This window comes from Passer montanus, unplaced genomic scaffold (genome assembly GCF_014805655.1).
Source record: "Passer montanus isolate IOZ18808 unplaced genomic scaffold, ASM1480565v1 scaffold53, whole genome shotgun sequence".
Taxonomy (NCBI): Eukaryota; Metazoa; Chordata; class Aves; order Passeriformes; family Passeridae; genus Passer; species Passer montanus.
The window spans coordinates 5,985,307-6,008,446 of record NW_024370263.1 but is presented as its reverse complement, the minus strand read 5'-3'; the positions used below and the strand labels follow the sequence as shown (position 1 = coordinate 6,008,446).

The 23,140-nt window shown below is 49.5% G+C and overlaps 2 protein-coding genes across 2 annotated transcripts; one reads left to right on the top strand and one right to left on the bottom strand.

Moving 5' to 3' along the window:
- Window positions 1-937: 937 nt before the first annotated feature.
- Window positions 938-8,392, top strand: P2RX4 (purinergic receptor P2X 4). The gene is made up of 12 exons (XM_039724469.1): window positions 938-1,250; window positions 1,785-1,932; window positions 3,488-3,559; window positions 3,654-3,726; window positions 4,187-4,283; window positions 4,435-4,515; window positions 4,601-4,742; window positions 5,076-5,212; window positions 6,557-6,650; window positions 6,735-6,800; window positions 6,891-6,986; window positions 7,713-8,392. Exons 1-12 carry the CDS (start codon window positions 1,120-1,122, stop codon window positions 7,743-7,745), a joined length of 1,170 nt encoding a protein of 389 aa, XP_039580403.1. The 5' UTR covers window positions 938-1,119; the 3' UTR covers window positions 7,746-8,392.
- Window positions 8,393-9,229: 837 nt separating this feature from the next.
- Window positions 9,230-22,090, bottom strand: CAMKK2 (calcium/calmodulin dependent protein kinase kinase 2). Its single transcript, XM_039724468.1, has 17 exons — window positions 21,974-22,090; window positions 21,094-21,565; window positions 19,991-20,038; window positions 19,542-19,595; window positions 19,353-19,404; window positions 19,131-19,264; window positions 18,489-18,525; window positions 17,689-17,710; window positions 17,309-17,397; window positions 16,877-17,076; window positions 16,733-16,786; window positions 16,206-16,279; window positions 15,765-15,852; window positions 15,422-15,517; window positions 14,758-14,886; window positions 12,840-12,940; window positions 9,230-12,493 (listed from the first exon to the last, which is right to left on the bottom strand). The coding sequence occupies exons 2-17, from the start codon at window positions 21,391-21,393 to the stop codon at window positions 12,421-12,423; spliced, it is 1,551 nt and encodes a 516-aa protein (XP_039580402.1). The 5' UTR covers window positions 21,394-21,565; window positions 21,974-22,090; the 3' UTR covers window positions 9,230-12,420.
- Between the last annotated feature and the right edge of the window lie 1,050 nt (window positions 22,091-23,140).

Below are 23,140 nucleotides of genomic sequence, written 5' to 3'. Positions count from 1 at the left end.
TAGACATGTTCTATTTTTGTAGAAACAAGGTGAGAAGGATTGTAACAGGTGTGTTCTGCACTCCTTTCAATGAAGCTTTGTTCTTTCTGAGCTAACCCAGCAGTTTGCCATTTCCATTCCCTACATACATTTTAAGATATATTGCTAGCAGATTATGCCATTTGTATTTATATCTCCAATTGAAAAATGCATTAATTGTGTTAATATTCATATGGCAGCATCTTATATATCTAGAGTGGGAAAACACTACTGTAGGCATTTATACATTTCTGTTCTAGTGTATGAACCAATTCTCCTTTTAAAACTTACACTGAATATTCACTCATATTCCTATCATTTCCCCACTTATTTTGGTCTTTTGTTTTGGCTGGTTTTGTAAAAAAATTAAGCATTTTACTAATATGTAGCTGAACTAAAGGGTCTTGATAGCTTTGTACTGCCTGCAATTCCCACTGCCTCATTGTCAGTTCACTTCATCTCTTCTTGATGATTTACCTGCTCTTAGGAGGGTTATAGTGATGTTTCTACAATAAGGACTGTGTTGGGTGTCTCAGAACAAGGTGGAGGGTACATGAACTTTGCTTTTATAGCAAAGATTAATTCTGCAAGAGGATAAATAAGAATTTGGTCACTGTGGATGGAAAGGTGACAGTCTTCAAAATGCTCTGCTCTCTTTTGCCGGCAGTTGCTTGGTCCTTGCACTGATTTAAGCTGTGCCAGGGTAGGTTTGGGTTGGGCATTGGGAAGAATTAGGAAGAATTTATTCCCAGAAAGAGTGATTAAATATTGCAACGGGCCGCCCAGGGAGGTGTGGGAGTCACCGAGCCTGGAAGCGTTAAGTAAAGACTGGCGTGGCACTCGGTGCTCTGCCCTATTTGACAACGTGGTGCTCGGTCATACTTTCGCCTCGATGACCTCAGAAGTGTTTTCCAACCTAATGGATTCTGCGATTCTGTGAAAACAGCCGTGAAAAGTCCGTGGCTGCCGGTGCCCTCGGGCAATTTGCGGCGGCCCCGGGGCTGCGGCAGCGCCCGGCGGGCGGCTCGGGGCGCTGTGGGGCCGCGGCTGCCGCGGCCGGGGACGGCTCCGTGCCGGCCGCCTCCCCGCGCCGCCGCCGCCATGGCGCTGTGCGGGGCTCTGCACAGCTTCCTCTTCGAGTACGACACCCCGCGCATCGTGCTGATCCGGAGCCGCAAAGTGGGGCTCATCAACCGCGCGGTGCAGCTCGGCATCCTCGCCTACGTGATCGGGTGAGCGGGCGGAGGGGAGTCCGGGCCGGCCGCCCTGAGGGGGCCCGGGGCTGAGGGCGGGAGCCGCCCCTCCCTCAGGGGCCGCGGGACCCGTTCCGTGAGGGCGGCGCGGGCTGAGGGCAGCCCGGAGCTCACCCAGCGGCGACTCGGACTTGCTGGCACTGCTTAACTGCGATTGTGGACAGAATGTTCCGAGTTGGAAAGGACCCCGCAAGGATCAGGTCCAGCTTTTAAGTGAATGGCCCAAGGGCCCCTCAGGCGTGGGACGTCTGAGGAGGTGATTGTCGTTCCCCCAAGCAGGGCTGGGTATAAAAGCAAATTAGACCCTGAAAATCAGTCTGAAAGTAAAAAAAAATGTCACCCCAAAAATCAGACAGGAGGTTGCCAATCTTGTGACCCTTTTGTAAGGAAAAGCTGTGGAACTGTCTGGAATGGCCCTTTCAGGTAATATGGGAAAAGGAGAAATTCCAACCTGAACTTGTTTATGGTGTTTATTTATTCTTTCTTGCAATAAAAAAAACCCTTCTCTTTCAGGTGGGTTTTTCTGTGGGAAAAGGGCTACCAGGAAACAGACTCTGTGGTCAGTTCTGTGACCACGAAGGTGAAGGGTGTAACACTGACAAACACATCCACCTTGGGAGCCAGGATCTGGGATGTAGCTGACTATGTCATCCCTCCTCAGGTATTAATCACATGCAGAAAGAAAGTTTTCTGACAAGCACAAAAGTCCATGGAGAGCTGGAACAGCTTTACTTTGTTGCAGATCATGCTGAGCACCTGCCCTGGGGATGCTTGTTCCAAGGGAAGTGTGTCTGAGTGTGTGCTTGTGTAGAATTGTAGAATGGTTTGGGTTTGGAAGCAACCAAGATAATCTTGTTCCACCCTTCTGCTGTGGTCAGGGCCACTATCCCATGTTACTCCAAGCCCTGCTCAGCCTGGCCTTGAACACTTCCAGGGATCCAGGGGCAGACACAGCTCCTCTGGGCAACCTGTGCCAGAGTGAAGAATTCCCAATATCTAATCCAAATCGCTTCTCTTTTAGTTTAAAACTGTTCCCCTTTACCCTATCACTATCTGCCTGTGTAAAAAGTCTGTCCCATGTTACTCCAAGCCCTGCTCAACCTGGCCTTGAACACTTCCAGGGATCCAGGGGCAGACACAGCTCCTCTGGGCAACCTGTGCCAGAGTGAAGAATTCCCAATATCTAATCCAAATCGCTTCTCTTTTAGTTTAAAACTGTTCCCCTTTACCCTATCACTATCTGCCTGTGTAAAAAGTCTCCCTCCCTCCTTTTTATAAGCCCCCTTTGGGTACTCAAATGGGCTCTAAGTTGTCCTTGAGCTTTCCTTCTCTGCGGGTGCACTGATCCCACTGTCCATGGTGCCCACAAAGACTTGCAACAGCACCGGTCCTGCCAGAGGAGGACTTTGCAGGCCTCAGGAAGAAGCTGCAACAATAACGGCCTGTCATCCTTCTTATTGCTTTCTAAAGCAAACAACCCCAAGTTAAGTTGTTGGCAGAAGCCACAGGAACAGCCTGGCAGTCACCTGATGCAGAACTGAACAGGAAGCATTGCTGTAGTTACTGATTGACTGTGTCTGTGGGAATCTGTGCTGTGTGGGCCATATGTGGTGGCCTTCGGGCTGGGCAAGCACAGCCAAGCTGCTGGTCATGGGTCCCTCTGTCTGCGTGACATGTGGTGCAGAAAAAAAGACAAATTTAGCCAGATTTTGGCTGAGTGGTCATATTTGCATATCAGTGGAGTGGAAGCAGATGACAGATCTGGAGTCATACAGATCTGGAAGTAGTGAAAGTAAAGTAATGACAATAGTGCTCCCTGAAGAAACAGGACCAGGCAAATTCCTAACTGATAGATTGCAGAAAGAAAGAGTGGGAGTTGCACTCGGACTTGCAGCTGGAACTCTATTTCTGTGTCTGCCTTACGACTCCCCTGAGGAGCTGTGTGAGCTCTGTTTTCATAATGTGAATGAGGAACTCTGGGCCGAGTGGGAGGACAGCAGGAGCTGCCAGTCCCACAGTCCTTCCTGTGGCTAAACACAGCAGCACCAGGCAGTACACACAGGAATCTGCTCCTTTAGCACTGCACCAGCAGTGTCCAGGGCAAATCCCCTCTGCTGGGCCACCTGGGCTCTGTCAACAAAGATGTTTGGTGCAGTGTCTTGGATGCCCTTTGCAGATTGTCACCCTTAGGTTTCCTTCTTGTTTTGCATGCTCAGGGTGAGAACACTGTGTTTGTCATGACCAATGTGATCCTCACACTGAACCAGAGCCAAGGCCGCTGCCCGGAGGTAGGTGCAGAATCTGCTTTAATCCTGCCTTGTGTGGGTGGGAGTGTGGGGGAGAGGGTTCTCAGAGTTTTATGTAACTATTGTTCCTCTCCAGCTCCCAGACGATCAAACAAAGTGTGAGGTGAAGAACAACTGTGTTCCAGGATATGTCAGCACCCACAGCAGTGGTAAGAAACCTGCTAAAAAACTCCTTTCAGTCTGGGTTGTGGTGCCTCTGTGCTGTGCCTTCCCTGCTGTGAAGGAAGCACCATTTCACTTCAGTCTCCTTGTTCTCTTTCTCTCAAGAGAACTGAAGTGGAAGCTCAGATTTTTCTTCTGGTGGACTTAGACTAGATAAACTTAGACTGTGTTGGGTGGATGTTGGGTAAATGTGGGCTTTGGTGAGTTAGCAAACAGTGTGAAGCTTTTTCATGACCTTCAGTACCTGAAGCAGTATCACATGGATGAAGATTTGACTCAGGAAAAGCACCTGATGCTTCTTTCTCTGAAATTACACTTGCAGTGGAAGATTATGTGGGTTTTGGTAGTGGCACTTGACCTCTGGGAAAATTGCTTTCACCATATGGAGTGTCACAGGTCAAACACTGCCTGGTTTTGCTCAGTACCTCCATGCACATGTCTTTCCAGGCATACAGACTGGGGAGTGTGTTCCATACAACAGCAGCATTAAGACCTGTGAAGTCTTTGCGTGGTGCCCCGTGGAGGATGACTATCACATACCCAAGTGAGTGCTCTGTCTTCCTACTCCACAGTGCCCCTCCTGAGAGCAGGCTCCTGGTGCACAGCTGATGCTGCTCCCGCTGACATGCTCTTGGGAAGAGATGAGCACCAAGAACTCTGCAGAGTCCTGTTTGTGCTTCCCTTTTGTTTTGTAGGCCAGCGTTCCTGCAAGAAGCTGAGAACTTCACCCTTCTGGTGAAGAACAACATTTGGTACCGCAAGTTCAACTTCAGCAAGTAAATAGTGAGAGGGTTATCACACTGTCTGGTCTCCTGGCAGTAAAGGGGATGCAACAGCTCTTCTCTTTCTGTTCTCCTGTAGGCGAAACATCCTCCCCACCATCAACTCCACCTACCTCAAGAACTGCATCTATGATGCCCAGACTGATCCCTTCTGCCCTATCTTCCGTTTAGGGAAAATAATTGAAGCTGCAGGGCAGGACTTCCAGGAAATGGCTGTGGAGGTATTTGGCAGACCCTTCTCTTGGGCTTCAGCTGTTTTTAGAAGAGGAGTGGTAGGGGGTTGTCTCCTCTGCCTCATGGCATGAGCCACAGAACACAGATCAGCTGCAGGATGGAGAGTGCTCTGGCCAGAGGGACTGGAGTGAACTCTATTTAACCAATAATTGACCTGGCTTTGTTTGGGTGGGGTTATGTGCAAGGTTCAGTAGCAGCAGAAAAGACTGTTGGACAGAGCCTGGATTAGAGCCAGTAAATCAGGTCCTGGTCAGCAGAGAGCCTGCTGCTAGGCTGGCCATGCACTTTGGACTGCCCATCACCTCTCCTCCCCTTGGCAGGGTGGAGTCATGGCACTGCAGATCAACTGGGACTGCAACCTGGACAGAGCTGCTTCCCACTGTGTGCCAAAATATTCCTTCCGGCGCCTCGACAACAAGGACTCTGCCCACACCGTCTCACCTGGCTACAACTTCAGGTAATGCGGCTGTGGAGGGCACCTGGAGCCCCAGCTCCATCTGCCACTGGCACTTGTGGTAGTTTGGGGCGTTTCATGGTGCTTGGAGAGCAACAGAAGAAAACCTGGAGAGCTTTTTTGATGCTGTAAGACAGAGCAGGTGGGATCCTCACTGTGTGCAAACCACAGCAGGAGAGGGGGGGGTCAGTGAAGCTCCACTAGTTGCATCAGAGTGCCTGAGTCATGTTTCCATCAGCTTTTTGGTGGCTGTTTGATCAATGGGGTGGCAGTGGGACAACTGACTGTCTCAGGGTGTGCTGATAGGGCAGAATTTGAGAGGACTGAGGTGGGGAGACTGAAGCATGTCCTTCACTCTGCTTGGGGGAAAAACTAACCTGTAAAAGTGTTTCTGTCAGTTGAAGACCATATCTGCACCAGGAGTATCCTGGCATACACTACTACATACACATTCTGGCCAGTACAGCTAAGTCCAGCACTTCCAGTAAAACACCAGCACAGAGCTGGCAGCTGGTTGCATCCAGACTCAGACTGTAATATTAAATACAGATTGGCCACCTTGCCAAGGTCCTTGCAGGATTCCTGCTTGTGAGGAAACACAGCTCAAGGCTGTTATTTCTAGAATCACTAAATCTATGTACTATGAGCTTACGATAAAGGATCTTTGGGTGGAACTTGGATGAATTTGCTGAGGAGCAGTGCAGAGCACAAATGTGTGTTTGAGAGGTGCCAGGCCGGCAGGTATCGGGGTGTCTGGACCGTCTGGAGGATATCACAGCTGGATCTGAAATGCTTTTGCCAATTTCAGACTCTGGTACAGCCCCTTACCATTCCCTCCTTTTCTCTTCCACCCTCTTCTCTGCTTCCTCCTGGCTTAGTCAACCACGTGGCAGAGTAAGTCTGATCTCACTTATTTGTTCTCATCCCTTTTCCCTGTCGTTTGTTGTCACCCAGTGCCGGAGCAGCCTTTGTGTGCCGGCCCTGCCGGGTGCTCCCGGCCCTGCCCTCTCGCGGCTGCCTGGTCCCCTGCAGCCCATGCCTGCCTCTCGTGTAGCTGACTTTGTTCCTGTTAGTCCTTCTGCTCCCCTGCTAAAGCTGCTTTCTCCCCTTCCTACGCCTTTCAAGTTTCCTCGTTTTATGGTGCTCACTGATGTCTTGAATTCACCTGCTTTGGGCTTTTCTCCTATATGAGCTTGCCAGCATGAAATCTACCATCACTCTGGGCTTATGTCTAGAAGTACCAATGTTCAGCCCATCCTCTTGGGATGAGGAACACACCTAGATATTGCATGATCACATAAGCAACCTCAAAATTTCCAGTTAAGCTCTGACCTATCTTTTCTGCAGGTTTGCAAAATACTACAAGAATAGTGATGGCACCGAATCACGGACGCTTGTCAAAGCTTATGGCATCCGCTTTGATATCATAGTGTTTGGAAAGGTAGGGTGACAGTTCCTGGAGGTTTTGTAGTGAGGCCTTTCAGAGATGCTGAAAAGCATGCTCAGGCTTGTAACTGTCTTCTAGGCAGGAAAATTTGATGTAATTCCTACCATGATTAACATCGGCTCTGGCTTAGCACTGTTTGGTGTGGTAAGTGACACTGTCTGCACTTGGACGTGATTCTGGATTAGTGCCTCAGTTCTGAGGATTCCTGTCTTAAACTCTTTCAATCTCCACTAGGCAACAGTGCTGTGTGACATTGTTGTTCTGTATTGCATGAAGAAGAGATACTACTATCGGGAGAAGAAGTACAAATATGTGGAGGATTATGAACTGGTAAGCATCAACGAAGGCAGGGGTAAAGGCAGAATTGCTTCCTCCTCTGACTCCACACAGATTCTGAGACAGGATTTAGAAAGTCCCCATCAAATGGGGATTTTGAACCACAGTTCTAAGGAAACTTTGTCTTCTTCAGAGAAGCTAATTTTTACCTCAAAGCTGCTGCAGGGAAGAGCACTAGAAACAAATATTGTCACGTTTCCTGGGTAACCACTCTTGGAGAGGGAAATACATGTTCAAGAACTTGTCGTGCTCCTACTGCACCTCCTTTTTGGGTTGCAGTCATTAGCTTTTGCCTTCTAAGAGCTGTAGGGAACAGCCCTGTTCCCATCAAATCCTTCCTTCTTGACTTTTGGGGTTCCTGCAGTTGTGAGAAAAATCATTCAATGGGTTGGTATTTTCTCAGACCAGTGTGCTGACAGCCACAGCTACTGCTCCCTGCAGGGATCAAATGATCTGTTTGGTCAGTAGGGTTTAGTTGGTTGCTTGACTGGTGCTGAGGACAGAGCTCTGTCAGCTGAGGACAGAGCTCTGTCGGCCCTACAGCCCTGTGCTTGGTGGGAATTGTGGCTGCAGAGAGCAGATTTCTCAATCAAAACACCTTATGCCACTGGAAAAGTCTGAGTAACAGGAAGTAGCTTGCCTGGGCAAAGGATTTTATGTGATTGGAAGGGGAAGAAAGAAGAGTTTCTGGCAGAGAACTGTAATCTCTGATCCTTGCAGGGAGTTGGTGAGACATATGGAACAGACTCCTGAGCTCCTGGTGCTGCAGGACCAACTGCTGCTCTAAAACGCTGCTGGGAACATTTCTTGACCCTGCCATGAGACCACCCCCTCTTTGCTGGGAGGAAGTGGGGAACCAAACTGAGAAAGGGACAATCTTCACTACTCTTTACTACTTGGGAGCCAGTCCCAGGGAGAAGAACTGGGTCTGCTCCTTGTCTGCTGTCTTTCCAGGTTATTTGCACTAAACACAGAGGGAAAATTGTACTTTGTGCCAGACCTCTCCACTGGCTGAACCTGGGACAGAGACAGCTCTGGCATCATCATCTTGCCTGTCCTTCTGTCCCTGAACTCACTGATAGCAGAGGGCACAGGACAATAGGCACAGATTCTTCCTTAGATTGAACATGGCCACTGCCAGGAGGTACCTAACCTTGGGACAGCAGCTCCTTGCTGTTGTCACTTTTCTTTCCCTGAAGGATTGTGAACGTTAGCTGAGCCAATACCTATTATTTACTTGGGGTCTTCAAGCTCTAGTGGCCACAGACCAAGATAAAGCAGAGTCTAGCTCCATTGTGCTATGATAAATGGCTTACTGGTTACAGAACTTTTCTTCTGTTTTGTCTATTTTTTATGCTATTACTTTAAAATTTACTTTAATAAAATACTACCTTCCCTCAGCCCTCTTGAAGTTCTGCAAGCTGGGTTTTGATTGTTCATTTCTCCCCACATAACAAGTGTTAGTGGAGGTCTATCAAAGCCAGGGCTCTGTGGGTTTTGCCTCTTCATTCTCTCAGCAGAAGTGCTGCTGCTCTGCCTTGATTCTCCTGACACCTTGTCCATGTCTGTTGCCTTAAACCCTCTCCAAGGGAAAAGACTTGTAAGTCAGAGGTCAAGATCTCAGGGTCTTTATCTGAGTGCAGGTACCAACTGCTTGGAAGAACAGATGTTACTCCCTGGCACATTCCTGTGCTTTTCACCACCACACCAGCCCTGTGTCTGGGCTGCTGCATTTAATGCAGTTTACACCATTTGATTGAAGTAGATATGTTGGCTTTTATATTCAACATGGCTTTGAGCACCTCTAGTGATCACACTGACTCACAAAGTCCAAGTCTTCCCTTTCTCTGAACCTTTTCTGGTGTTACCAAGCCCTAGGATCTATTCCATACCCCCAGCATCCTGGCTGCCTTTCTCCAGCAGCACAGTGGGTAAACCACAGCATTATCATTTTGTTTTGTTCTTTATGTGCCTGCTGCTGTTGAGCACTCAGTTGTGCCCCAGCCCAAAGAGTGCCCTTCCAAGAGCACTGCAGTCTGTGCATGTGAACGCTCAGTTTGGGTTATACAGTGCTCTGGCTGCTGTGGTCCTGTCCTAGCCCAAGATCCCCAGTAATGGTAGAGCACCAGACTTCACTAACACAGAGAGTGCTTTCAGATTCCTCTTCCAACAACCAAACTCTCACAGCTTGATAAAGACCACTCAAACAGAATAATGGTTCCACTTGATCAACTAACTCTGGGTTTGGTTGCATGTCATTTATTTCAACTTGTACAGTGAAGCTTGAACACCTGTGTGGAAAAACACTTAGTTGTTGGTTTATTCTTTCTTCTTAGGTAATATAATTTAAAAGTGGTAAATACACAGTATTTAAACTTGATACACCTGATAAAGTTAAATGCATAATAAAGGGGTAGGAGTGAAACACAAGCCTTGGTCATTAAACAAACAGTATAAAAATCAGGAATAGTTCAGGACCTTAGAAAAGAAACAGATCAATTGCCTGATAGGTAAGAGGGGACCACCATGGAAAACTACTCAGATAAGAGGCCTGGTTTCCCCTTAGCACTTTCCTGTGTGCTTTCAAAACCAAAAAGGCTTAGTACCCAGCAATAAGCCCACAGTCAGCACCGGGCTTGCTTGGAAGGAAGGGAGTTGGGGAAATGAAGCTATCGCCCAGTTCCAAGGCACAAGCAAAATGTTCACTTCACTATAAGGAGAAAGCCAGCATTACTACTAAGGAACAGCAGCTGGGGAACTGAGCAGGTTTATATACACAGTACAGCTTCTCTAACAGGTCATGCATTTAGAGAGATCTCCCTCATATGGCCACGCTTTATGCTTTCAACAGGGCTGACCAACCAGAAAAATCCACATTGTGTTTTCTTCCAAAATGTGCATTGGCTGCAGCCCAGCAGAGCCTGCACTGAGGGACACTCAGTTTGGAGAGCACCTTGGGGAAGTGCTGAGTTTAGCATCCTGTAACCAAGCCCATGCAGGCAGTCAGACACTGATCAGTGAGTATCTGAGGCCCAGAGATTGGCTGGGCATGGGGGAGCTGGTACAGCTGTTGAGAAGCTGCATTACACCTGGCAGACCTGTTGGGTCAATGTAAACTGTCTCACCTGACAAATCACAACCAGGCGTGGGCAGCACAGAGATCTCTACAACACACCTCTAGCAAACACACCACACACACTACTATGTACTACCTACAAAGAATTGGATCCCCTAGCTTTTTACATTTTTTTTTGCAGATCAAGTCCATTTGCAGGGTTAGAGAACCAGGCTGCCCACTCACACACAACTCCACAATGAAAAGTCCTGTGTAGGGGGAGCAGGCCGCTGCAATAGTGCTGGCCCCCAAGTTACCTGTTTGGTTTTCCCATAGCTGAAGCTGCAGGGCTTTGGCATAGCCTCGGACTACAATGGGAGGAAAACAGTGCGTGTCTTATGGCTCCAAACTCCATAGTATTGCTCCTAAACCACCACCTGTCCTCACTGGCTTTGGAAAGAGGCCAGCAGCACAATGCTTCCATAATAAATTGCAATTTAGGGGGAACATCGCTTCAAGTGATCAAAGGTGTAAGGGACAGTTTGGGTAGGGATCTGCACCCTTGCTAATGCTGTCCTGGCTTTAACAAAAACCAGTCCTAACTGGGAATTACCAGGCCAGGTCTGACTGCAGTGGGGCCGAGGACCTCGGCACACTGCTGCTTGTGCTGTCCAGGATAAAATAAAGGAAGACAAGGGAACGGTCACTTTCTAAGGGCAGGGCATCCATGGCCAGGGTTAACAGGCAGAGACCTAACCATTAAACAAGACACTTGGCAGTCTGCTAATGCCTTCTTCCTGAGGGCAAAGAATTACACCTTATCAGTCCCTCACAAGCTTGGGAGACTCAAATCCTCCTTCTCTGTCAGGTAGATCAAAGGCCTCGTTCAAGGTCACACAACCACATCAGACTGAGAAAGGAAAAAAATCAGACCTTTTCCCCCCTAGTCCCATGCTCCATCCACAAAACAACTGTACTTACCGTGACCCCTTTCCTCAGGCAAACCCTGGCTCCTCATTCACCAGCTTTGTTCAAGCACAGAGAATTTGGGAAAGTGAGTCTGGACACCAGAGTCTCTCCCACCACATGGCAGAGTATTATTTTGTACAAGCACCACAAATAATCAGAGTAATCTGACTGAAGGTGAAAGAGCTCTTCATAAGAAACAATTCATTAACTAGATATACACTTAATTTACTAACAAGCCTCTGATCCACAGGCATTCACAAAGTACTGGTAACAAACTTGCAAAAAATACATAGCATTGGCCCCAGAATCCAGATTAAGAGTTGGAAAACAAACGTTTCTTTGAAAATTCCTAGCTAATCATTACAATCTTAAATTCTAAGCAAGCCCTAAGTCTATACTTAAAAACCAGCATAAGTTGTATTATTTTTAATTGTAGTAAACCATGTAATGTACATGGAAGTGAAGGATTTTACCCTGAATTTTATATTTTATAGTATATCTACCTAGATCAAGTAAAATATTTAGAAACAAACTATTAGTGCTTCTTCTGTTGTTTAAAACATTCTAAACACCACCTTTCACTCATATGTCTGCAGCAAAAATAGTTCAAACTGAACTTAAGCCCTTAAATACCTTTTCCTTTCATACACTGAATACCTAACTTACCAAGTCCTGGTCACACCAAGGCCTCTGGAAAGGTGTTAATTACCTGAGGAGGTAATTAACCTCACTTTTTGAACTTCCTGAAGATGCTGTTTCATACAACTTGGCTCACAAAGATAGGCATTCTTTAAAAAGCTGAACAGGTGGGTTTTTGCTTTGTTCCCATGCAGTTAAAAAGGTGTCAATTAAAAACAAACCAGAACGACAAGAAATAGATGCAACAACATTCCTGGTAGGTCGTGAACTCTCAAAGTGCACACGTGTGGTTGGCTTTACTGCTGTGTATGCCACTTGGCTAAAGCTTCACCCTTCTGCACGTGCCCACAGCCACACCATGGGCATCGTGCCCCTGGGACGCTGGCGTCAGTCCCTGCAAATTATTTGGCATTAAAACCAGCTAAAAGCAGTTCCAAACGCATTTTCCTTTGGCTGCTGTGGGTTTTGTTTTGCAAAGCCCTGTTGCTGCTCACCACCACCGCTCACCTCTCCGCTGGCCGCCAGCGCCTCTCCCACCAGAAGTCAGCAGTCCAAGTGCTCGGAGATGCTCCATGTTTATGGCAAAGAATCAGATGTCTGATAAGGTGTGATAACATGCTGCTATGTGAGCTCTACATCCAGCACTGTACTGAGATAGCGCCACGTCATGCTGTGTTTGCTCTGGGCTCTGGTCACCTCGTCCCCAGCGCACGCTTGGTGACGTGCCCAGGACTGAGCTGCTCAGCAGAACCGTAAAGTCCACGTTCAAGAAAGAAGTTCCTCCTCTCCCACGTTGGGCAAGTCGTTGCATTTCAGGTTATCTTCACTGCCTTGTTTCCTGTTTTCAAAGGAAATAAAACAGCTGCTGAGCGACTCAGAAAAAGGGAAAGGAGGCCATGAGACACCGGTTTCTTCCCCTTCCCTGCCACGGGATCTTTGGGACGCTGAGCATGTGTCATCTCTCCCCATGTAACAGGCTGGAAGTGCCATAAAAAGATGTTTTTTCATCCCATCAGAACAGGATATTCCATGTCACAAAAATCCCAGATCAGACAGGTGGGGTATGAATGTTGCAGTCCTGGCCCCCATGAAAGTTTCAAAGCCCAACTATTTAATTTCTCCCCCAAAGCATCAGAAAAAGCTGCAAATATCTTTTGGGGCCGAGGTGAGGTGGTGACACTTACGGCAGCAGGTTTCCAGAGGAAGACAGGGACCGCTCCTCCCTCTTGCTCCCCTCAAACGGGTTCCCAAAGGATCGCTTCCGGATCATCGTTTTAACCAAGATCTGCAAAACCAGAATGCAGTTCATTGGGGTGCTTTCCTTCATTCAAGAGCAACAGGAACATCCACCTTGCATGCCCAAGTAATTAAAAAAACTAGTGAAAACAAGTCGAAGTTCTCTATAAATAGAAATCAGAAGGAAGCATCTTTGCACGTCTCCAGCTGCTTAATACAGGGGCTGTACCCTCATCTGAAACCCTTGCAGGTAAAAGCCACACTAGGTGTAAGAGGCTGGAAAGGAGAGCAAAGCCAAGTCTGGGAAGTTCATTTCCTCTCCAGAAGTAGTTTTTACTGACTGCTGCATCCAGTACCTGCAAATTCCCAGTCTTCCATGATGACCTGGCAAAACAATTCACTGGAAAGGGAGAGGGGAAGGAACTGGCACAATTTTACCTGAATGTTCATCTGAAACCAAACTGAAAGCTGGCCATTTGTCCAGCTTTGGCTGCAAAACACAAAGTTACCAATCAGAGACTGGTGGGAGCAGACAACAAGGTGAGCAGCACTGGACCCTGCCTCAGCAGGGAGCCCTGAGAGCCCCTGACTTCATCTGATGTTGCTTCTCATCCCTCTGTGCCTCATTTATCTGCTCACCAGGACACAGAGAGCTGTTCTGTGTCTGAAGGCGAGGGTGTTTTAAGAGTCAAAGCCACGTGAGTGAATCTCACACCGGAGTGTCAACGCCTGCACTTGGCTGCACAAAGATCAGGCACCAGAGGGCAATTCTGAAGATCAAATCTGAAAATACCACATTTGCCTCGAGGCAGTGTTATCTAAGTGTCAGAGAGGTGCAGTAAAATCTGATTTGCTTTGAGCTGTGCTGAACACACCTGGATTTCAACAGGGCTGGGAGCACTAAGCCTACTGATCAAGTCCCCTCTGAACAGGAAAAAGGGGGTAAACCCCTCATCAATGGTGATCTCTTTAGAGCAATATCTGCTTTTTCAGCCTGAGCAGCACAAGGTGCATTTGCACGTTCACACAGCTGTGGTCAGTGAGATTTCTGCAGGGCATCCAAAAGGGAGAGAGCTCCAGAAATGAGGCCAGATGTGGGCACAGCTATGAGATGGAAAAGGGGCTTCACAGGGAAACCTGTTCTTCAAAAAAATCACAGCCTGGGTGCCTAAAGGCAGGTAACATCAGGCCAGGGAACTGTGAATGGTCGCTCGCTGTCTCTCCTAACACAAGGGCTGGCAGCACCCAAAGAAATCATTAGGTTCAAAACCACAAAGGATTTCACTTTCTACACAGGACAGGGTTACAGTGTGGTTCTCACCACCACAGTGGGTTGCAGAGAATAAAAATATGAGCTTGAAAAGAGATGAGATGAAGTCACCAAGAATAGCTCCAGGCGGGGGCTGATGCACATCATGGCCCAGATAAAATCTCCATCCCAGGAACCTCCCACAGCCCCTCTGGCTGGACAGGCAGAACAGGGCAGGAGCTTCTTGTGCCTGGCCAAAACATCTGCTCCTGGCCACGGGCAGGTTCTGGACCAGATGTTCTTCTGCCCTGGGCAAATACAGTGATATTTAGGCACCCAACTCAAGCATGAAGGCCATCAACCCACTGACAGTTACCTTTGAAACTGCTCTAAAAAATTCCCCTGCAGTGTGGGGTACAGCCATGTGCAGTGAGCTGCTGAGACCCTGAGACACCCAAGTGTCTTCAGCACTTGTTTCCAAGAGAAGGAAGGTCTTTGCTCTAATCCTGCCCAATGCTTTTGCCCTTCAGCACTGAACTCCAGCTGCTCAGTGCCACCCCAGCAGGCAGCGTGGACCCCACTGTGCACCCACAGGCCATCAACTCCTTTGTACTCACCACGGTGGCCAGGCTGGGGATGTGCTTGACTGAATTCTCCACTTCCTCCTCCGTCACCTCGACGAGGGTGCAATTCTCATCCTCCGTGGGCAGCAGCTCCGCTCCGTTCTTGGTGACCCAAGGGTGCAACTTCAATTAATAACACAGCCTGTCAGGAACGATTTCCCTTTTTTCATAACTCAAACAACACAAGCCTGGCAAACGCATCTCCTTGTCCAAGCTATGGCCCCTACGTGCTCCTGAAATGCCAGGGAGCAGGGCAGGGCTGTGCCATGTCACCAGTGAGCCACCAGGAACTGCACAGCCTGGAGCAGAAAATGCTGTGGTGTGGCTCATCCAGAGCCAGCACTGGCCCCAGCTACACAACCAAACCATAACCTGGGCGACCTACAGCACTGGGCATCTCTGGGCTTTAGGGAAGGAGACCTATCTTCACTCTCATCTTAAGGATGAGACAGCACCAGGAGGCAGGAGAGATTTATTCCAGTCCACACACATGAGCAGCAGTGATGGGGAGACCCACCGAGCCCTCGTCCTGGAGCTGGTTTAATCCACGCCTGAAGGCAGAACCCCTGTTGCTCCTTGCCCACACACCTGGTGACTTGGTGGGCTGCAGGAGGAGCACAAAAGGTTCCACAGTTCCCCCGCAATCCTTTCCCCCTACCTTGGTCTCCATCCTCTCAGCTTCTCGCCCCTTCCAGGCTCCCGCAGGGGCGAAGGACCAGAAATCTCCTGCGAAAGGCTGTTGCACAGTACTTTCCTGGCAGCAGAGGAAATACTGTACTCAGGGGATTTCCTTTTGCCTGCCACTTCTCTAGGCACCAAAGGTCCCAAAGCTGAGCAGGTCCTGGAGCAGGGGAAGGAGCTGGGACTTACCTGCCCAGGGGCCCTGGGCACAGGGGGAGGACCTAGCCTGGCGCGATCAAACTGACTCCCAAAAAAAAGCTGAGCAAGGAGAACCCAACAGAAGTGAAGCCACAGCAAGCACCAGAAAGCTGGGTCAGTACCTTGATTTCTGGGACCGAAATCCTAGATTCAGGATTTTTATCCAACATCCGTGTAATCAAATCCTTCAAGAAGTCCGTAACTTCTGGCCTGTGGAAGGAAGAAGGGAGAGATGAGATGGGGAAGGGGATGAGTGCTGCCTCTGTTCTTCACCTCAGTGCCAGCTTCTGTGAGCCTTCTGGGCAGAAGGGCTGGACTCCAGACCCAACAGGGAGGCAGCTCTGGGTTCTTGTACACCTCCTCCTGTCCAGACCCCCAGGAAAAAGCAAAATATTCCCTTTTGAGGCAATGTGAAGTGTGATCCCACACGTACAGGGCAGGGAGAGACCAACTCAAAGCCTGAATTTTGCAAAACCACTGAAGAGCAGGGCAGTGCTTGAGAAACAACTCAAATGAGCTGTAAAATAAGGGTTGATGGGTTGTTTTTGGTTTTGAGTACTTACTGGTCTGGGAACTCCAATGTTTGGGTCTTGATTTTATTGTGTAAACTCAAGATCCTTTCATCCATAAAAGGGCACTACCACAAAGAAAAAGAGTAATGAGGAAAGCAACAACTTGTGTTAAGAGGCAGCAGTGAGGCAGCCAGAGGAGCATCAGGATCTCATAGGGTTTGAAGGAAAGCAAAGATCCAGTTACAGGGAAATTCCAGAAGATTTCCAATTATATCAATTAAACTCAATGAAAAGAACATTTAACCAAAAATTACCAATTACTAAAAGAACTCCTTTCCTAAAAAATCCACCCAAAACCAGAATTTTTTCCACTGGGGAAGAAGAGATGCCCAACCCTTTTGGCTGCACCCATCCCAGGGACAGGCAAAGGTTTCCCTTTCCATCCACACATCCTCATCTCCACTCAGCTCAACAGGGACACAAGGTGCCAGTCCCACTGCTTCACTGCTTACCTGGAACATGGGAGGCACAAACCAACCCCCCAAACACCAAGAGCACTGAAAAACCCATCTCATTACCTGCCCAAACACGAAGCAGTACAGCGTGATCCCCATGGCCCAGACATCCAAAGCCTGCAGAGTGAAGAAAGCACAGTTAAATCTACAACAAGATTTCTCTTTGTGCAAGGTTAGTCCAAGACCTTTCAAATTGCTATTCAATACCTTTCCAGAGAAGATTTTCCTGGTTTCTGAGAGGGTTTCTGGGGCCATGAAGGCAGGAGTGCCCACTGTGTTGGTTAAGAGGGCATCAGCTCCCTTGAACTCGTTGCTCACTCCGAAGTCGGCGATCTTGACGTGCCCATCTTCCCCCACGAGGAGGTTGGAAGGTTTAATATCCCGATGGATTATCTTCTGATAGTGCACTGCAGCCAGAGGGACAAGGAGTGGTGCAGCAGCAGCACTGGTTTGCAGCAAAGGAGCCACGAGGGCTCCGTGTGGCTCTTTCTGCTATCACCACAACCACCCCAGCTTTAAAAGCCTCCGTGCAGGATGAGCCACCAGAAAAGGCACTGTACACCAGCAGAAAGGCCAGCTCCAGGTGTTCAGAAAAAAACCCCAAATAAGAAATCCCGTTCTTTTTGCAGAGACACTTACAGTATTCAATGCCCTTGATCAGATCCTGGAAGTAGAACCGAGCCTGGTCCTCACTGAGAGGTTTCAAGGTTGGGATTTCCATCACAGGGCTGTGAAGGCAACAGAGAACAGAGTTCATTCCCCACCTGGATGTGCTGAAACAGGGCCCAAAGGATTTGTCACTGGCTGGTGACAGCACACAACCCCAACACAGGCACACAGTACACAGGGTGTACTCAGCTGTTTCAGGCCAGGGAAATGCTACTGAAGCCTCAAGCCCCAGCCATGAACCTCCCCATCACCTCTGCACCCCATTCCCACAATGGTGGCCAAGCTCTGCCACCACAAACCCATCTGATGTTCAAGTGTTAGTAGGATTAAATCTGGAATTCAGTACTCACCCCTGCTTCACCAGCTCAAACACTGCAACACAAAAGAGAAGGTGATTACAGATTGCTTACAGGATATGGTTCCTGTGAGCACAGCCTCAGCACAAAAGCAATTATTTTAATGACAAAAATTCTAAAAATAATATGTTATTTTTTAAAAAGGAGGTGCTGTCCTATGCAAGGCACATGCCACATGGGTTGCTCCTGTTTTCAGTTAAGGGGATGCTGCTAGCTATCTTCTCAATGTTGCAGCTTCAGCATCCTGAAGTGTCCTCCATGGCACACAAAACCCCTTGGTTTTGTTTGCCACCAAAAAGGCTGAGCCCACACCCTGGGCAAACCTCAGTGCTTGGCCATGAAGGCATCACATGCTCCTCCACTAGTACAGGCTGAACATAAATGATAGAAAAAAAAACCTTCTTCAAAACTTGTGTATTACCTGAAGCAGAAACTGCAGTCTGCCAGGCAGGTTGGGATGTGGCTCATTTGTACCTTGGATAATTAACTTGTGCCTTTTTCCCAAAGCCAGAGAAATAAAATTGCTTTCTATCATTCCAGCTTCAAAGCTGAGAACATCAATGCTAGTGCCTCTCATGGCAAAGCATGCCCTGGTCTCGAATTAATGCCAATAAAGTTCTATAAAGCACTCCTATCTCTGTTCACAGCCCAAACTGCATCTCATTTGCTCCTCCAGCACATCAGGCTCTACCCACAGTGGAGAAGAGACCCAGCCCTGCACACAGAGCTGCTCCAAAACACAGTGGGAACCTTTTGCCCCATCCCTCTGACACCCCAGGGCAGTGGGCAGTTACCCATGTACAGGTGATCCTCACTGGGGTCATCCAGGACCTGCCAAAAGAAGCAAAAAGGCAATTAAACAGTGCCAAGAAAGCCTTGCAAATGAAGCATTGTGATATTTATTTAGCAGCCATCTCAGCTCTGCACCATCTGCACCATCAGCACGGTCTGCTCATCTCTGAGCTTCTACCCACAAGAGTAGGGAAAAAAAGACGACAGAGATGTAGCTGTACTTCAAGGAAGCAAATATTTAAAACACACAGGAAGCATCATCTGACTCATGAGCCAAATAAACTCCAGCCTGCACATCCTTAATTCTTGATTTTTGGACTGTTTCATACAGGCAGTGGGTGGAGGGCAAGGCAGCTGCACTGTTGAACTCACAGAAACACCAGTTCTTCCCAAAACCTGTCTCAGCACTTGTTTCCTCCACAGAAGAAACATTTTTCTTCATTCCCCTTTCTGAGCAGGGAAGAAAAAATCTTTTGGGAGGTGAGAACAAAAACCTTCCGAACTAAGGAAAACACAAAATTCTCCCAAAGGCAGGACCTGCCCTTGCTCCCTTCTGGGGTCACTCCCCTTCACCCAGCCCGCCCCTGCAGCATTCAGGCTCCGTCACGCTCAAGGATGAGTTCTGGAAAGGGGCCAGCACTCACCTCCACCAGCTTCACCACGTTGGGGTGGTCCAGCTTCTTCAGGATGGCAATCTCCTGGTAGACCTGCTCGATGGGCCCCCTGCGCTGCAGGCAGCCCTCGGAAGCAGCTTTGGCCCCGCGGGGCGGCGGGCGGCCTGGGGGAAAGGCAGAGATGTGTCCAGCTGGGAACAATCCCCCAGGACCCCCAAAACACCCCCACCCAAAAGGCTTGCTGCCACTTACGGGGGAAGCCCGCCTGTCTCATCAGCTTCTTTTTTGAGAGAACCTTCATTGCCTGCAAGAGGGGAACAAATGTGGAATTTGGGGCAAGTCAAGGATAAAATGTGGCGGGTGGGATGGGGCAGGGAGTCGGCAGAGGGAATCCATCCCCCTCCTGCCCCGCTGCAGGCTCTGGGGCTGTGTGCTACTCACATAGTAGGTGTTATCATCCTCGTTGTAGGCCAGCTTCACCACCCCATAGGAGCCCTGGAGAGGGGCACAGCACAAGTTAGGGACAATCCAGAAAACCCACACCACCAACCCAGGCTTCTCCGCAAACCCACCCCACAGGGATCACAGAGCTGGTGGGCGATGCTGGGATGAGCAGGGGGTGTACAGTCTGACATCACACTGACAGCAAAGAAAAGCTTCAAATGCCCCGTTGTGTGGGAGGGAGGGGGAAGGGGGAAATTAGTAATAATTTTAAAAATATACAATTCAGTTGGCACCACTCAGAACAGAACAGCGAGCAACAAAGAGCTGCCGTGGCGAGTGGCTGGACTTGCTCCTATTCTGGAGCATTCCCATTACTGGAAAGTGAAAGCAAGCCTGACACCCTCCCAACCCAAAACCCCTCATACCACCCCAAACCCAATATTCACCTTCCCAATCTCATCCTTCAGCTTGTACTGGTTGAGCTGCACACAGTCCTGTGGGGAGAGAGCAGGGAAGTTTGGCTTGAGCCACAAAGCTGCTCACATTCGCTCTTCTCCTTTTAAATCTCCTGCAAAACTTTCTCTGCAAACTCATACCCCATCCTGCTCTGCCCAAGCACCCGTGTGGGGCTGGGCAGATTTGATTCATGAGCCACAAAACCACCCAGCAAGGCACACGTTGGTGTGTTTATAGAGGGCTAATTGCAAACATTAACGGCTGGGCAGGCGATCCTGTCCTGTCCACTCATGTGGAACAGAGGAGGGACAGGGAGAGCCCTGAGGGGTTTGATGCTGGTGACCTGGCGCCGAGTAATTTTATTTCTTCTGGGCAAAGCAGCCACTTGCTGCCTGTTTTCTGTCAGGCTGGGGGCAGGCAGGCTTGTTTTTTCTTTAGATCTCAGTGAACTTCTCTGGTTTTTTTATTTTTAAGGAGTAAAGAAAGAAACTTGTGCTACACTCCTGGCTTCCATCAAACACAGCCGTGAGAGCTGACGGCATCAGCAAAAGGCACAGAAACTGGTGAGTTGGGGTCTCACCTCCCTGAGGGTTGTCCCCATGGACTAGGATGTTCCCCCCTGCCACACACCTGCAGACATGCCGTGGGGGTTTATCCCAAAAAAAAACAAGCAAGAAGAAATGCCACGGTGGGAAAATCCAGGCTGGACTGGGGCAGGAGATGCAGGCAGATGGGGGCAGGAGAACTGCAGGAGCAGTGGTCATCCCCCTCACCTGTAACATTCATTCCCTTCACCTGTGACATTCATCCCCCTCACCTGAACATTCATCCCCCTTACATGTAATGTTCATCCCCCTCCCCTGTAACGTCCATCCCCCTCACCTGTAATGTCCATCCCCCTCATTCATCCCCCTCACCTGTAACGTTCATTCTCTTCACCTGTGACATTCATCCCCCTCACGTGTAACGTCCATCCCCCTCCCCTGTAACGTCCATCCCCCTCACCTGTAATGTCCATCCCCCTCACCTGTAACATTCATACCCCTCCCCTGTAACGTCCATCCCCCTCCCCTGTAACGTCCATCCCCCTCACCTGCAACCCTGTGATGGACACACGGTTGGACTCCACCGTGGGCCGCCGCGGCAGCCGTGGGGAGGAGTGCGGGGACGTCACCGGGGAGTAGGGCAGCGAGGGGTAGATGAAGCGCTGGTTGGCACCGTCGCCGTGCCCGGGCGAGCGGGCAGCCTGCGGCCGCTCCTGCAGGGACAGCTTGCGGCCGGAGAGGTGCAGCTTGCGGCCATCCCCAAAGCCCTCGGTGCCGGGCACATCCATCTCCTCCTCGCTGGCGCTGCCCGCGGCCTCGTGCTCGGTCACCACGATGAGCGAGGCCATGCTGGCGCGGCCGGGGCTCAGCGCCGGGGGGTCCCGCAGCGCCGGGGGGTCCCGGCGGCCGCAGCCTCCGGCGTGGCAGAGGGGCTGTGGGGCGGGAGGGCTGCTGGGGACACGTGGTGGCACGAAGGGACCGATGGCCTCATCCTGGCCATGCTGCAGTGGGGAGATGTGCCTGCAAACACAGGATAGAGGGTCGGCCAGGCTCTCCGGAAAGCGGGATTTCCTGCTGGTCATTGTGCTACAGATTGATTTATTCGTTCTGTAGGGAATGGTGAAGCCAAGGGCAGCAGTGCAGGGTAGCACCAGGATGCACAATCACCCTGCCATGGGACAGACCCCAGGCCAGAGCCAGCCACCACTGCTCCTTCCACCCTTTTTATCTAAACACCTCCAGGGAATAACAGCTCCATCATCTCCACTATGGAAATACTCCAAAGGGGTTATTTTAAAGGGGCAGGATAAAGAATTGCGCTATACTGGCACAAATACCACTGAGTTCCCTACTTTACTGCTCAAAGTGGGCACACCTCTGCCAAGTCTCCCCAAACAAAGCAGTTCAGTGGCACAAGGACCCACTTACCAAGTGTGGGGTGCAGGACCAGCCCCCTGGCTCACTGCTTCCTCCCACAGCCCATCATTGCCAGTGATTTCTGTTCCTTGCCCTGCGGCCTTTTGTGCAAAACTCAGGTACCCAAACCTTGAGATAAATTAGAAAACTGTTAGCAACAACAAAAAAATTTAAAAATCAAATAATTAAGTGATAATTAAAAAAGAGGAGAAAATTATGTTAATTCACACATGCCAGACACTCCACAGCACCTGGGGCTGTTCAGTGGTTGGTTGGCTGTAAACCATCGCTCTTCCCTGCCCCAACACTGGTGCTGTTTTTAATTTCTAGGTTAACAAGTTGCCACAGAAGGAAGTGAAAAAAAATATCCTGAAACAACCAGCCCAGGAGCAGGAACAGGGTTTGAGGCTTTTTTCTGCCTGGTTCCCACACCTCGACGAGGCGGCCGGTTAAAATTAGCTCCACTCATCTCCATTGAAGTTTCCTGCTGCACCCGCAGCACAACCACTCTGGATCAGCCCAGCAGAAATTATGGGTCAAGTACAGAAATCAAATCATCTCCCCCGTCCTCGAGGCTTCACAATGGCCTAATTGCTGTTTTCAACACTGATCTATAAACCAGAGCTTTTGTGCCCAAGTGGGATCGGCCTGGAGCTGAAGCCAGCGCGGCACCGCTCGCTGCTCCGAGGCACAGGGAAGCACAGGGATGGGGAGGCTATAAATAAGCCAACGAACAGCAACGAGGACAAACTATTCCAGAAACATTGAGTTTTATGGGGCTGAATCCACTCCTGGACGGGGCTTTGCTGGATGAGAAAGCCAGGAGCCACCAGCCAAGTCAAATTCCCCCCGCAGTGCTGCTGGCAGCTCACGGCAGCGTGTTTTAATGCACTCCCAAATGGATTAAAACAAACAGGCAGCCCCCCCATTCATCCTGAATTCACAGGGATGCATCTCGAGGCCATTTGCCTGGCCTGCTTTGGGCACCCCTCCAGTGGGCACATATAAATAGCTGCCCTGAAGCCGGAGCTGATCCAGCATGCTGTGCCCTCTACCCTCACCGTGCTCTGCGGCCGCACCAAAAAAGGCAGCTCATCGGGGCAGCCTTGGGATGAAACCACCCCAGGAACATCACTGGTAGCAACACCAGTCCCCAGCAGTGCCACAGCACAGCTGGGC

Bases quoted from the DNA above. Each gene is read 5' to 3' on its own strand.
- P2RX4 (XM_039724469.1), top strand. From the start codon at position 1,120: ATGGCGCTGTGCGGGGCTCTGCACAGCTTCCTCTTCGAGTACGACACC. The intron at 1,251-1,784 runs GTGAGCGGGCGG...CTTCTCTTTCAG, and splicing joins ATCCTCGCCTACGTGATCGG to GTGGGTTTTTCTGTGGGAAA. The intron at 3,560-3,653 runs GTAGGTGCAGAA...GTTCCTCTCCAG, and splicing joins GCCAAGGCCGCTGCCCGGAG to CTCCCAGACGATCAAACAAA.
- CAMKK2 (XM_039724468.1), bottom strand. From the start codon at position 21,393: ATGGCCTCGCTCATCGTGGTGACCGAGCACGAGGCCGCGGGCAGCGCC. The intron at 20,039-21,093 runs GTGAGGGGGATG...CTCTCCCCACAG, and splicing joins TGTCCATCACAGGGTTGCAG to GACTGTGTGCAGCTCAACCA. The intron at 17,398-17,688 runs GTGAGTACTGAA...TTGCCTTCACAG, and splicing joins TTTGAGCTGGTGAAGCAGGG to CCCTGTGATGGAAATCCCAA.